This window comes from Numenius arquata, chromosome 8 (assembly GCF_964106895.1).
Source record: "Numenius arquata chromosome 8, bNumArq3.hap1.1, whole genome shotgun sequence".
Classification (NCBI taxonomy): Eukaryota; Metazoa; Chordata; class Aves; order Charadriiformes; family Scolopacidae; genus Numenius; species Numenius arquata.
Window position 1 is genome coordinate 27,146,409 of NC_133583.1, and position 13,370 is coordinate 27,159,778.

The 13,370-nt window shown below is 41.3% G+C and overlaps 1 protein-coding gene across 4 annotated transcripts in view; it reads left to right on the plus strand.

The window, feature by feature from the left end:
• CBFB (core-binding factor subunit beta) overlaps window positions 1-13,370 on the plus strand; it is a 47,250-nt gene that overhangs the window by 13,928 nt on the left and 19,952 nt on the right. For 3 of the 4 annotated variants that reach the window (XM_074152083.1, XM_074152082.1, XM_074152084.1), the window contains one exon: window positions 9,625-9,741. The exons of the other annotated variant lie outside the window; for it this stretch is intronic. In XM_074152083.1, the coding sequence (XP_074008184.1) occupies window positions 9,625-9,741 (117 nt within the window). The remainder of the gene's footprint in view (window positions 1-9,624; window positions 9,742-13,370) is intronic. 4 annotated transcript variants of the gene reach the window in all.

Sequence of the window (13,370 nt, forward strand, 5' to 3'; positions counted from 1 at the left end):
TTCTAGTTATAACTTTTTTTTTTTGCTATGCTATTTTTTTGAAAGCTTGTAAAAAGTACTAATTTTCCAACCAATTTTGAAATTTCCGTCTGGAAAATATATTCTGTCAACGTGGCAGAAAACGGTGTGCGTCCTTGTGAGTTAACTGGTTTTGTGAGCATAAGCACTTGTCAGTTAGGTGCGTGCAGGCTTGCAGCAGCAAAACAGCAGCAGTCTCCTGGCAATCTTTTGCTGCAAAAACATTTATTCTTTTTAAATGTTGCAAGAAAAGTTTGGTCTTTCTTAATGCGTGCTGCTTTGGGAGAGTAGATTTAAAATCCAGCCATCTTTCTCGTGTAGAATCTAGTGGTAAAGATGTACTGATAAAAGACCCTGTAAAGTTCCACAGGGGAAACCCCCAGCATTTATTTGCGTTTCAGATTATCTTTATATTCTGCTCATTGCATTTTTGTTGATTCTCGGTTCCAGCTATGTGGTTGGATTTGTCTTTTTGAAGGCAAATGGATATGAGTCTGAGCATGAGACACAAGTCACGTTGGGAGGCATTAGGCCTTTTTGTAGTGACACTGTGGAAACAAGAAGCCACCTACTTTTTGCTTGTATTGGGGTGGTGTTTTTTTTTTCGGTCGTTTTGGTCAAGTGTAGTATTTCCTGCTCAGTCCAGCAATTGCAGTATTTTGGAATGATGAACTGTGCCTGGGGGGTTATTTGTTATTAAATGATGAGTATAATTTCTGTGCAGATTTTTCTCTGCTAGTTTCTTAGCATAAGTTCTGACCAGTGAACTTAATCCAGGAATAAAGTGCTGTAGTTTCCACAGATTTTCATCGCATTTGGTCTGACATCCTTAACGCTTCATATCCGTTCTCGGTTTTACAGACTTGTTTTTTTAGTTAACTGAAATAGTAACCTGCATAATTTAATGAAACATTGATCTGCTTTCAAAAAGGAGTCATGATTACATAGTTGATGCAGAAAAAACCTGATAAATAACAACCAAAAAACCATGAAAATATCAAGTTTTATGAAAGTGACTTGTAAATTCTGTTTCTGCAGTAGAGCGAGGAAGATTATTCTGCTGTACTTTCTTTGAAGTTTTGGAAACCAAAACAAAAACCATCACTGTAGTATTTCAGTAACCAGAAAGAGTGTTGAGAGAGGTTTTGTCACAGCTCTGATACTACTCACAAAGACATTTTTAATGTGAGTCCATGCATGGATATTTTTACTCCATAGAATTGTAAAAATGGATTGAGTTGCATCTGAGTCTTATCTAGATGGACGTTTTGTAGAACTTCAGTGATATTTGTAATAAAAACAGGTGACTTACATAAGCATACTTAAAAATTGGCCGAAGTACATGATAGCAGACCGTCAGGCTTTGCTATGAAATTGAAAATTGTAGCAAGTATTTTCTGAGATGGTTTCCTAGTTGTGAAGTGCACTCCTTCCTCAGGGAATACACCGAGGGAATGCTATCACTTGTTACCCAAACACCTTCTGCTATAATTAGAGAGCTAAAATAGCTTTTTTTTGTGTATTGTTGGTTGTCTTGAATGGAACTTCTGGAATTTTTTTGTTTTATTTTTTTTTCCTTGGCTGTGAAATGCCTTAATCTAATATATGATTTTAAGCTGTATCTTGGCTCCCCTTTGACATTAGCATGTGTATATATATCTATTAGCATATGCAGTATAAATTATAGGTTTCGGAGAGGGGGGTGGATGCATCAAAGAGTCTAAAATTTAGATTAAAAAAAAAATAATTGTATCCCTTTGACTCTTGAGTCTGGCAGGTACAGTATTTTGATAAGGCTCAGGCTAAATTTAAACTCTTGAGAAATTAAGTCATAGTTGCAAATTCATTAATGGACTTTAAGGAGAAGCAGAATGACCCAGGGATATAGTTCTCTAAAGGGGGGAAAATACAGGGGTTTAAAATCTTTAACAGCTATTTTAACTGATTGTATATAACAAACCCCTGCAAATAATACAGTCGGTTAGCCCTGTGCTCAGCTGTTTTTACTTGCTGCTATTAAAATTCTAGTATAAGCTATTAGCAGACCATGGGATATTTTGTATTTCAGCAAATTCTTTTCTTCAAGATAGTTTGTTCCTCACAGTGGGTGAATTTGTATTTCCTCTGCTTTTTGAATCTTAAAATGTTGTGGTATGAAAGACTGCATTTAGAACTTTTATTTTCTTCCTTTTTTTTTTTTTTTCTAAGAGTAACAGTCTAGACTGAGACTCTTAGCAAGCATACTGTTTTGTTAATCTTTTTGGTTTTGCTTGAGGAATCCACCTTTGTCATAGCTGATGAAATAGAGTAACCCTATTTCATTTTGAATGTTAAACTTTCTTTCCAGAAACTAATGCCTGGGTGGTTGGCTTTTGGTCTGTTTGGGTTTTGGGTGGGCGTTATGGCAGGTGTAGGTAACACAGAGGAAAGAAGAGAACTAGAAAGCTCAAACGGGCTTTTCCCAAAGAACATTTCATGCACTACAACTTGGACAGTCCTGCCCTTGCCAACCTCTTTCCAAATTATTTCCGTAAGTCTGAAGTTGCAAGTGAAATGTCTCGGTGCAATGACAAGACAGAGGAGCTTCAGGAACAGGTCTCAGGCAGAGAAATGGTGGTGCTGGGAGCTGCGGCGTCTGCTGTGCCCGCTGCGGTGGCCCAGGGCAGCCCCTTCCCAGGGGTCCCGAGGCCAGCGAGGGGCTGCTGTCCGGGGGTTGTGACTTGGGTGCCACCCGTGAGAAACTTAGAGCTGTATTCATCTTGAAAGCCACAGCTGGGTCATCCATGTACAACTGTTTAGGAAAGACTCTTGTGTCAGGAAGCGTCACTTCCTTTGCGTTTTTACAGAATAGCGTAAGGCTTAAATTTTAACAAAAACTCATTTTCATATAGTGGAAGCTGTTTCAAGATGTAGCTTTCAAAATAACTTAGAAAACATTTTGTCTTTAAAGGAAGAATAATAATATGCTTTGAGGCATGTGACAGAAGGATTGATCTAAATTTGTTGGATTTTTGAGTTCTGATTTCTAGTGATGTGTCTATTGTTCTAAGATTAAAAACGCTGAAAAGTCTCTTTCACTCATCTGAAAAGTCTCTTTCTCTCATAATGACTTTCTAAATTGAATTCTTTTCAACTGTTTCTATTTACTGTTTCATTCCCAGCTAAAGCTATGTTACAAGTGTTATGTTTCAGAATTGAACTTAAAGTCTGATAAATGCTGTAAACTCCTGTCTGTGACCTGGTTGTTTTTCGTAAGTTTCTATTAAAATATGAGTGATCAGTATCTAAAAGTGGAGTCTGAAGCCTTGTGTGGAGTTGTCAGCTTTTGCTATAACTTCGGTTGTTACACTAATGAAGGTGCTATTCTGTTTTGTTCCCCGAATAATTGAGGACTTTAGTGGATAGTTGGAAGAGTTTTAGAAAAGTGTTTTTTTTTTCTTTTTGGGTTTTTGGTTTGTTGGGTTTTTTTGGTGTGTCATAGATTGCTTCCTCTCTCATGCTCTTCCCCCCTTCTTGACACCCAGGGTATCATATATTCTTGACACCCCCCCTTCTCTGACTATGATGTGAAAGTGAGTCTTGATATTTAGGAAGGGGGGCACTGACTCAAATCTGTATGGCAAGACCACCGCATTTTAGCTATGAAAGTGCAAGTACGCTCCCTTCAGATTTCTGTTAAAGGAAAGAGAGGAATACATAATTTCCTACTTGAACATTTTGAATGGTAGTCTCTGTTTACTCGGCAGCGTGTACAGACTATGTTAAGAGAAGCTGAAATGATGAGGTTAGCCTTAACCGATTTAACATCTTTCTTCCTCGGGAGTAAATGTTTACAGCTGTTTCTTTCTTAGTGGTCAGCGTTTCATATATGAAGTCACTGGGGAGAGTGCTGTTTAAATATTTGAAAGTGGGGTATGATTCAGGGGAAGGTGGGATCAAGGCTGGGGGAGAGGCAGCTTGTGCGAGCAGCTCTGAATGGGCAGATGTGTGTGTGATGAGGCAGGCGGTGAGTCAGAACTCAGCCTCTTCTGAAAGAATGCTTTTTTCCCCAGCGTGCTGGGAAAAAGGAAAGAGGAGGGAGGGGACTGTACCGCTTCACTGGGGACTGGTGTTTTCGGAGAGTGGGGGGTGAAGTTGGGTCTGTCGGTGGCTGTTGAGAGCGTGCTGATTCACGAGTCAGTGGGCGGTGAGAACTGTGGGCCATGGCTGGGGAGGAAAAAGCTTGGTTGCTTTAGGGAGAAGGGACACTTTCTGTAACTGCAGGATGTGTGGATGGAGCATACCGATAGCGTATCTATAGCACATCACTTAAGTACTCTGGTGTTGTGAGATAAGGATTTACTAGAGGACTAAAATAGGATGTGAAACTGAGGTTTTGCGTCTGGTGCTCAAGTAAAGCAAGTTTTTTTTAAAGTCATTGAGAATCGTCCTCTGTCTGCTTCGCTATATTCAAATCAAGTTTGGCTTTTAAAATATGAACGAATGGTAGTACAGGAGCCAAGTCCCTGCCTATTTTTATCAACAAAGCTAACTCCCAGTTAGTTGGAGTCGGAGGAGAGGGTTGCTCATTTAAATGCAGATGAAAAGAAATAACATCAGTTGAAAGAGTACAAAAAGGAAGGTGAGATCCACTATATATGGAAGGTGGGGCACAGAGGTCCTTGAGATCAAGCCAGCTGGTGGGCTGAGAAAGCACAAATGCAGCTCAACAGCTAGTATATTGGTGCAGCGCAGTTCTCAAGTTTACGCGTGTTTATGGTGCTGTTCATCCTCCATCCAGATAATCTGCTCAGAGATAAGAGCGTTTACTCTTGCTAGTGGTTCAGTCAGCAGACAGAGTATTTGTTCTAACACTAAAAGCCCGTTTCCAATGTAAAAGTAACACGTTTACTTTTCTCGTTTAAAAATTTCGAATGCTACTTCGATTTGTAGTAGGAATCTGACATGGAAGAGGTAATTTGAAGTGAAATGGAACTTTTGCATAACAGCCACCTGGACAAAAACTCAGCTGGGAGAAGCTAGTAAAAATTGCAGATTTCAGTATGTGATAGATTTTGAGACCTAGGTAAACTAACAAGCTAATTCACTTCAGCTCTGTCAGTGTGTGCAAAATGAGGGAGAACTTATTCTCCTCCTTCAATTTGTTTATAATAATGCTTAACTTAGTTACACGACCATCTACTGTCACTGTCAAAAAAGCCATACGTTGTTTGGTACATAGAACGGACAATACTCTGAAAGGAGACAGCTGTGCGGTATATCTTTTGTTCTTATATTGTCCCTAAATGGTATTTCTTTGTGTAGCATTAAATTCGTCCACTGAGTAAGAAATTGGTAACTGCCTGGCTTTCAACCCCTTCTTCTTCCTGCCACTCTCTAGTGCTTTTCACCCAAATGTCTGAGTTTTACAGGACTTCAGGATAGTATTATGAAAAGCACCCAAGGATCTGGGCAGGATTTATAAAATTGTATGAACGCCCTTAATCTGGGGTTAGCAACAAAACTTTGAAACCGGTAAAAGAATGTCGTTGTTAGAATAACTACTTTTAATCAAATTGTGTAGCTCAGTAATATTAAGGGGGGAAGTTGAGGTCTTTATAGAAATAATGTGGCTTTTGCCTTTGCTGTCTTACTGGCAGCTTTCTGAAGGTGACTGTCTTAAGGCAACTTTCAGCATAGAGAATTCTGAAATTTTTCAAAGGACAACTTTGTGTCCTGGATTTTGAGGTGCCATAACAGATCACGTGCTCATAGACAAGAGCAGTAATTTGTTAATAATTCTGTTAAGTTTGGAAATTGAAAGGGAACCAGCATGGCTTTATCTGAAAAGAAGGAAATATGTGGTTAAACCGTTTGGGCCACAGTCTTAGGTGGTTTCCATTCTTCAGAAAGCGGGGGGAAGGAGTCTAAATTCCTTTCTCTAAAATAAAGGAAAAAGCACCAGTGTGCTTTATTGTATGTCGTATTGGGAGAAAAGTTCCCGCGTAAGCACATGTGGTTTCAATATGAATTATAGTCAACTTGAGTTAGTGCAGTAATTCCAAAATTCAAATATCTTGCGAAGGCATTCATCCTTTCAGAGGTGAAAAATGTGTATTGTCTGCGTTCTGAAGACCTGCATGCGGTGGTGTAGGGCTTTAAGGGCTCTGACTGGGGAGCAAGGGCAGAGTGCTTTATCTGGAAAGGTCAGGCTGGGTGCCAGTGGTTCAGTGGTACCTGCTCTGTCACCAGCTCAGCTCTTGGTCACTGTGCTTAGGGCAGGTAGTGGGCATCAGTAATCACATCACCTCTGTCAACTTCTTTCCCTTTTCCCCTTTGACTTCTGGAGACTTACACAGAATTTCCAGCACTGCTCGGGCTTCCAGGTGATGTGTGAGGCGTTGCATTTGAAGTACTGAGCCCTCGGCGGCCGCAGCCAGGCTACCTCCTGTTTGCACATAATGCACCAAGGCAATGGAATAGCTGCTGAAACAAGGCAGTTAGTGGCAGCATCGTATTCCTCGTTAAAGAAACAAACAAAAAATACTCTCATTCTGGACAACTTGAAAAGCTAGATTTTTGTCATCTATGGGAAGTCCTATGTAACTTCTGATTTCCCAGGATTTTGTTGCGGGCCAAGAAGGATAATGGGAGGCTGGGTGAAAGGTAAACCCTGAATGAAGATCAGCAAAATGCTTGTTTGCTTCTGCAAAAAGTAACTGGCATTAGAGTACAGACTCTTTTGTCTTTACAGGCCCGTAGTTAGATTATGCTGCTTTTTTTTTTTTTTCCTCCTTGTGAATTATTCTGCATTCTTAGAAGAGAATGACTTGATTCTAATAGCCTTTTTAACTGTCTTTCACTTCCAAACTAATTAAACACATCTATTAAATTGATGGTGTGTACTTCGTTTATTTGTCGGATGAATGAGTGAAGACTCTGCTGAAAGGGAGTAATGTTGTATTTCGTATGTTTGAAATGATTAATCTTGAAATGAGGGCTGTGGGAGGTGGTTTCCTGGTAGTCCACATCTTACTCACGCTGGTTCTGACACCTCTGCTCGCAAAGGCTGTTGGCTGGTAGGTCTGCGCCCTGCCTGGTGTGCTGTCATCTCGGAAGACATAGGTGTGATGACTTGCAGAGATGGGCTGTGAGTACAGGGACAGAAAACCAGTCTCTGCTCTTCGGAGTAGAGACCCTGCAGTAGGAGAGCTGGTACAGAGAAGATGTGCTTGAACTGACCTTTATTTCTTTGTTATTGAGCTACTGCATATGTACTAATTGAAGCTTCTAGACTATGTCACTTCATACTGAAGTATGTCAAGTTCAGCACAGGAAGGACATGGACCTGTTGGAGCGGGGCCAGAGGAGGCCATGAAGATGCTCCAGGAGCTGGAGCCCCTCTGCTGTGAGGACAGGCTGAGAGAGTTGGGGGGGTTCAGCCTGGAGAAGAGAAGGCTCCGGGGAGACCTTAAAGCCCCTTCCAGCCCCTAAAAGGGCTCCAGGAAAGCTGGTGAGGGACTCTGGATGAGGGAGGGGAGCCATAGGAGGAGGGGGAAGGGTTTGACACTGAAAGAGGGGAGACTGAGATGAGATCTGGGGAAGAACTTCTTTGCTGTGCGGGTGGTGAGAGCCTGGCCCAGGCTGCCCAGAGAAGCTGTGGCTGCCCCATCCCTGGAGGTTCAAGGCCAGGTTGGAGGGGGCTTGGAGCAACCTGGTGTGGTGGGAGGTGTCCCTGCCCAGTGCAGGGGGTGGGACTGGATGGGCTTCAGGTCCCTTCCAACCCAAAGTATTCTATGATCCCCCAGCACTGAGGCACCACCGTATCCCACACCCAGCCGCAGCCCTCCAAAAGGCATTTGTGGCAGTCAAGGAGAACAGAAGGTGTTTGCAGCAAATATAAGCAACATTTACCATGAAATATACAGGAAGCATGGCTTTATCACACTGGAAATGTCTAGAAAAATACCACTGCTCGGATTTCCTAACAGAATATTGTGCCAGGTGCTCACACAGCAGGGAGCAGGGACTGAGAAGCCCAGAGAAGCTGTGGCTGCCCCATCCCTGGAGAGGTTCAAGGCCAGGTTGGAGGGGGCTTGGAGCAACCTGGTCTGGTGGGAGGTGTCCCTGCCCAGGGCAGGGGGTGGGACTGGGTGGTCTTTAAGGTCCCTTCCAACCCAGACCGTTCCATGATTCTATAAAGGAAAATCAGGGTGACACTAAGTGGTCACAAGCAGAGAGCCTAAGAAACAGCCCAAAAGGGCACATGCTCCAGCTTACCAGGACAGCCTTTGCATTAGATAAACCTTCCTTCTGTACCTCCTGTAACTCTTTGCCTTTCCTTTTTCTGCTTGAGTTCCCTTAGCTGTTAAGCGTGGAACTGAGCAGGTAGGCAGAGTCGGGCTGCTTTCAAATGTGTTGTAGCACTAAAGGTCAATTATACTTTGCTGATGAGGATTTGCCGGGGGATGAATTGAGAGCTGCTGAAGGAGACTCTGTGTGAAAATTCCCCTTCTTAGCTGCACCACTTCTGAAGACCGAAGAGACTCGGTGGGATTTTGAATGTCTAGGCAGTCTTTAAATCTGAAGTGGGTGCAGGCCTGTGTGCGTGGTTTGTTGCTCTGGCAATTCAACATAGCCGAACTTCTGTTCCATGGGGGGTCTGGCTGGCAAAGTAGGCTGAAATAACTACTGAAAGTTGATTTTTATTTTTTTTTTTCTTTACAATTTCGGTAAGTTTACTGCGGTTTTGTTGTGTGGTGTTTTTTTTTTTTTTTTTAGGCTGATGTCATTAAATATAGGGTGTTAAACTCATTTAGTGTTTTATTTGCTTCTTTTTAAATTTCCTGTGTGGAGATTCATCTTTCGTCTTCAGGAGGGGAACTGCTTCTGCTTTAAATCACTATATCGTCTACCCTTATCTAGATGTAGGGCCTTAAGCTCATGCATTATTCCTTGCTGTAGCTTAAGGCACTGTGCAGGCTGATGCTGTAGATGGTTTTTGATCAGCTGGTGTTGCTGCTTCTGAAAATCCTTTCACAAATGCTAGAATAGACACAGGAAGACTTCCTTATTTTTAGCATGGTGTGTATATAGTGTATTTTACTGCACTCTGACTGGTTTGTAGATTTGAGGAGGACTGAAACTGATGCTTGTACTTTGTTGAAAGAGCTGATGTATTGGAGTAAAATACAGTGCTTCTTGGGGGTGGAGGGAGAGGCATGTGTTCGTTTAACCATTTAAATGTGCTGTAAAGGATCCTCCCTGTCTGGCAGCACGCCACTTCCTTTGTGACACGAAGGTAAGCTGACAAGAAAAACAGTTACTCTTAACTGAAAGCAGTAACAGAATTCTAACCAAATCCTGGTGCACGCCAGTTTATAAAATGAGAACACAGCTTAAATTTATTCCATCCAGTACAGTAGGCAAAAGTGAACAGCACTCGCTTGATTAAAATGAGTTCTTGGAAAGGAGGCAGGAGAAGCTGTTAAGTGGAGTCTTATGTTACCAGCTGGTTTGGATGTTCTTCTAAGAATACATATAGAAGCTTCCTGCACCGGTATTTTCGTTATGCAGACATGTGTAAATGCTTTAAAATTCATAGCATGTGTTTTGCTTTTATTTCAGGTGTACTTGAAGGCACCTATGATTCTCAATGGTGTCTGTGTAATCTGGAAAGGCTGGATAGATCTACAGAGACTGGATGGTATGGGCTGCCTGGAATTCGATGAAGAGAGAGCACAGGTAAGAAAGACAGTCTGCCCATGACTGGTGTGCCTTAGATGTTTGTTCTTATGGAAGGAAATATGCGGTCAGGTAGCAGTCACACATTCTAACTTGCTTGTTTTCTGCCTTCACTTTGAGTACAAATTCCAAAGAAAACTTACAGTATAGAAGTTCAGAAATATGTGATTGTAACTGATCTGGTGTTTTAATTAGATCAAAATACTAGGGGTGGGAATCATCTGGAGTTCACAACTTTGTGGGTGATTTAGCGCTATTACTATGCTACAGAGTAGTAAATCTTAAACTATTTGAAAAGCTATGTCTGTAACTTGAAACAAGTTAACTAACAAGTTAACTATTCTAGCTGTTTACTTTAGGGTCATTTTTTTTTTTTAAACTAGCTTTTTGTTTTATTATGTATAGGGGGAGGATGAATAGGGTTTTTGCAGTTGTGCTTTAAGAGTGGTAGACTCTCTTGTCTGTTAAGGTATGGCAGCTTTTGAGAGCTTCCTTCCTATCTACCTACTTCCTAGCAGCAAACTGACTGTCTAGCAACTGAACCTTTGGACATGTGCAAGAACAAAGTAAACACAGAGGAAATGACACTTTTAAGTGCATATCATGTATGTAAGTTTGACTTAGACAGCTGTGGGGTTCCTTAATTTCGTCAGACTTGAGACAGACCTTCTCTGCTTTTGAGACGTAGCTTGGTAACAAAGCTCCTTAACTGATATTAAAAGCTGCAGCACCAGCTTTGTGTGGGCTGGCATGCAGATCACCTGTCTCTGCAGTGGACAGAAAACTGGACGCAGTAACATCCGCTACCAGAGTTATGACTTACAAACTATATTTTATGGTGAACCCAGCAGTTCATTTCTATAGTTTGATGATTTAGAAACGTTAGAACTATATGAAGGTGTGGTCCAAAGTACTTCTGAATACAAGGGTTTGTTCAGCATGCAGAGAAAAGAAGGGTGAGAAATTTCCTGCAGCCTGTTTGTTTCTTTTAACTCCCCAAGTTCTATATTGGTACTCCAGCAAATGATTCTTAATAACTTATTCTGTACCTGTATATAGCCATTTTCTCCCAACTTCTCTCTGAAGACTTCCTCTTTCACCCAAGACCATCATGACTTCCCCTAACTTTTTTGGAAATTCGAGTAATTCATTTTGAACCAATGTTCAACGTCTCCTAAATGGTAACTCTGTCTTTTTCAGCCTGATAGCATAATAAAATTGGAACTTTCTTCATCTCCTTCCTTTTGTTCCAACTTGCTTGTGAATTATTGAACTGGTTTGTGTGGCATTGGTGATTCCCTTTGTCTTTCTTTGTTACACTTCATATATGCTATACATATGGGTGATTTTTGCAAAAACTTAATATTCACACAAACTGTTTTTCCAGTTTTCCTTTCCCTCTGTGCCCTCTGGGGGGTTTGCTTCTACCAACTGTGCAGTGGAGCTGATTTAAATAAGGGTGCATTTTCTGTTTCCACACTCTGCCTCTTGTTCTCAGCCCTCGCTTCCTTGGGCTTTCCCTTTTAGTCTTCTACAGCCACAGTTGGTCACTTCATAACAAGCAGGAACTCTCTGATTCCACCTAAATACCAAGAGCACTCCTCTAGCCCAGGCAGGCAGAACTGCAGGTCATATTGATTCTTTTGTTTCTGTTCAAGAGCTGGAAATATTCAAATCAAATTTGATATGGGAGTCGGCGTATCACACTAGCGGAGTTCCTCTTCAGCGGGGTGCTCTCTAGAAGGAGAGGAACTGCTGCAAGCTCCATTGATTAGAAGGCCTTCAGGTGGTAATGTCTTACACAAGGTCACATGTACACCCCTGGGGACTGTACAAGATAAATCCCAGGGATTTTGATCTATGACTGTTAAGTTTGATACATAACACTAACTCACGTGACTTCTGAACTGAGAGGAGACTGATTTGGACGTGTGCTCAGAAGATAGTGTCACTCTATTTCAAAATTGGATAGTTCCTGAAAAAAGTGGGCACCTTTCTAAAAAAGGAAGGTATTCAGGTGGCCTGTGGGTTCAATTTTTCTCTTTTTAATTTCCCAATAAATGTTTTTACGTGCTCTTGGATTATTTTAGTTTCCTGATGTGTATATGCTGTCTTAACTACACTTAGGATTTCCTCTTTGTCGCCTTCAGAAAGTATTTGTGCACTGCACATATGATTTATTCTTTTTTTTTCTTTTGTGAGGGGTGTCAGTACTTTCTTGAGTTTTGAGTAGAGGGTGCTGAGCTGGAGGTATTACGCAGTGTGGATCTACAGAGATATGTTGGCACTCAGTTACAGGTGTGTGATTGTTTTCAGGTTGTGCTTCTCAGATTATGAGGAGGTCACCTTATTTGCTACAGTAGAAGTACCTGAGAGTTCCCAGTGTCACAAGGCGCTCTACAGACACAGAAAAGTAGCTGCACCCTTGTATTTGTTAGTACTGTAAACATTTGGGCAATCTATTACATTCTTCAGTTTCCTTTTTCCTGTACCTGTCACTTTGCTTCCTTTTTTAAAAACCGTTTTAATATTGCTAGTGGCAGTTGACTTAACTGCTGACTTAGATCCCAAAATAACACTGATGTCAGAGTGGGTTTAAGTGCCTCGTACTACGCAGTGTCGTGCCTGTGGTACCCACTGGCATTCGCAACCCCCCCCATATGCACCCCTTTACTCCCACTTCCTGGAAGGCTTGCCTTATACAGATGTAATGTTCTTGCTTTTTCCTGTCCCCTACCACTTCTTACTAACTAATACTGGGATCGGATAAAATTTTTCTCTGCTGCCACACTTTGGAAATTATACTGTCCTTCACCGGGTCAAAAAAATAGTTTAGGAAGAAAAACCACATGCATCATGATAAAGTACTTTAATTGTAGCTTTTAAGGTAGTGTCCTTTCTGTTTAATTCACAGCCTGTTAATGTCTTGCTACTAAGCAGTCTTTTTATTACTGATTCAGCTGCGTGTTCAGACTTCAGTGACTAACAGACACAAAGCTCTATAAACATGCCTGAATACCTTCTCCGTTTGGGGGCTGAGATTTCCATGGATTTGATCCTTATCTTGAGTGTCGTTAAAAGGCTGTTTCTGTCTTTGGTACTTCTGTATCTCTTCTGTGACAGGGCATTCTTGCTGTTTCGATTGGGTAGTTATAAATGGTTGTTCTCATAAAGTCTTTTCCAACCGGGCTGCTGGTTGGGGGGCATATGTAAATGGAGGGTGTGTTTAAGCTTTTCTCTTTTTTTTTTTTTTTCTCTTCTGTTTCTTAGTAGATTCGTACCAGGAGCATTTTGATTGATTAAAACTAAGATGAATAAACAAATGATTGGGTCTCACAGCTGAATTCACCAGGCTATAATTGCTGGATTTGAGTGACACCTGAAAAAGTCTTTTAAATTCCTGTCGTACAAGTTCCTGATATGTTTGTTCATTTCTGTTAAAACACATCACCAGGAGTAGAGCAGCATTTTATTTTTTTTTTTACTTAAAAAAAGTTCTGATGCTTCTTTCCCCCCTTTCTCAGACATGAGTAAACCAGTGTTTCAGCTGTCAACATGTGTTCATTCTGGACATCAACGTAATGATTATTTTCCTATGAGTTTCTAACTTAGTTCCTTTTGGTTATGAC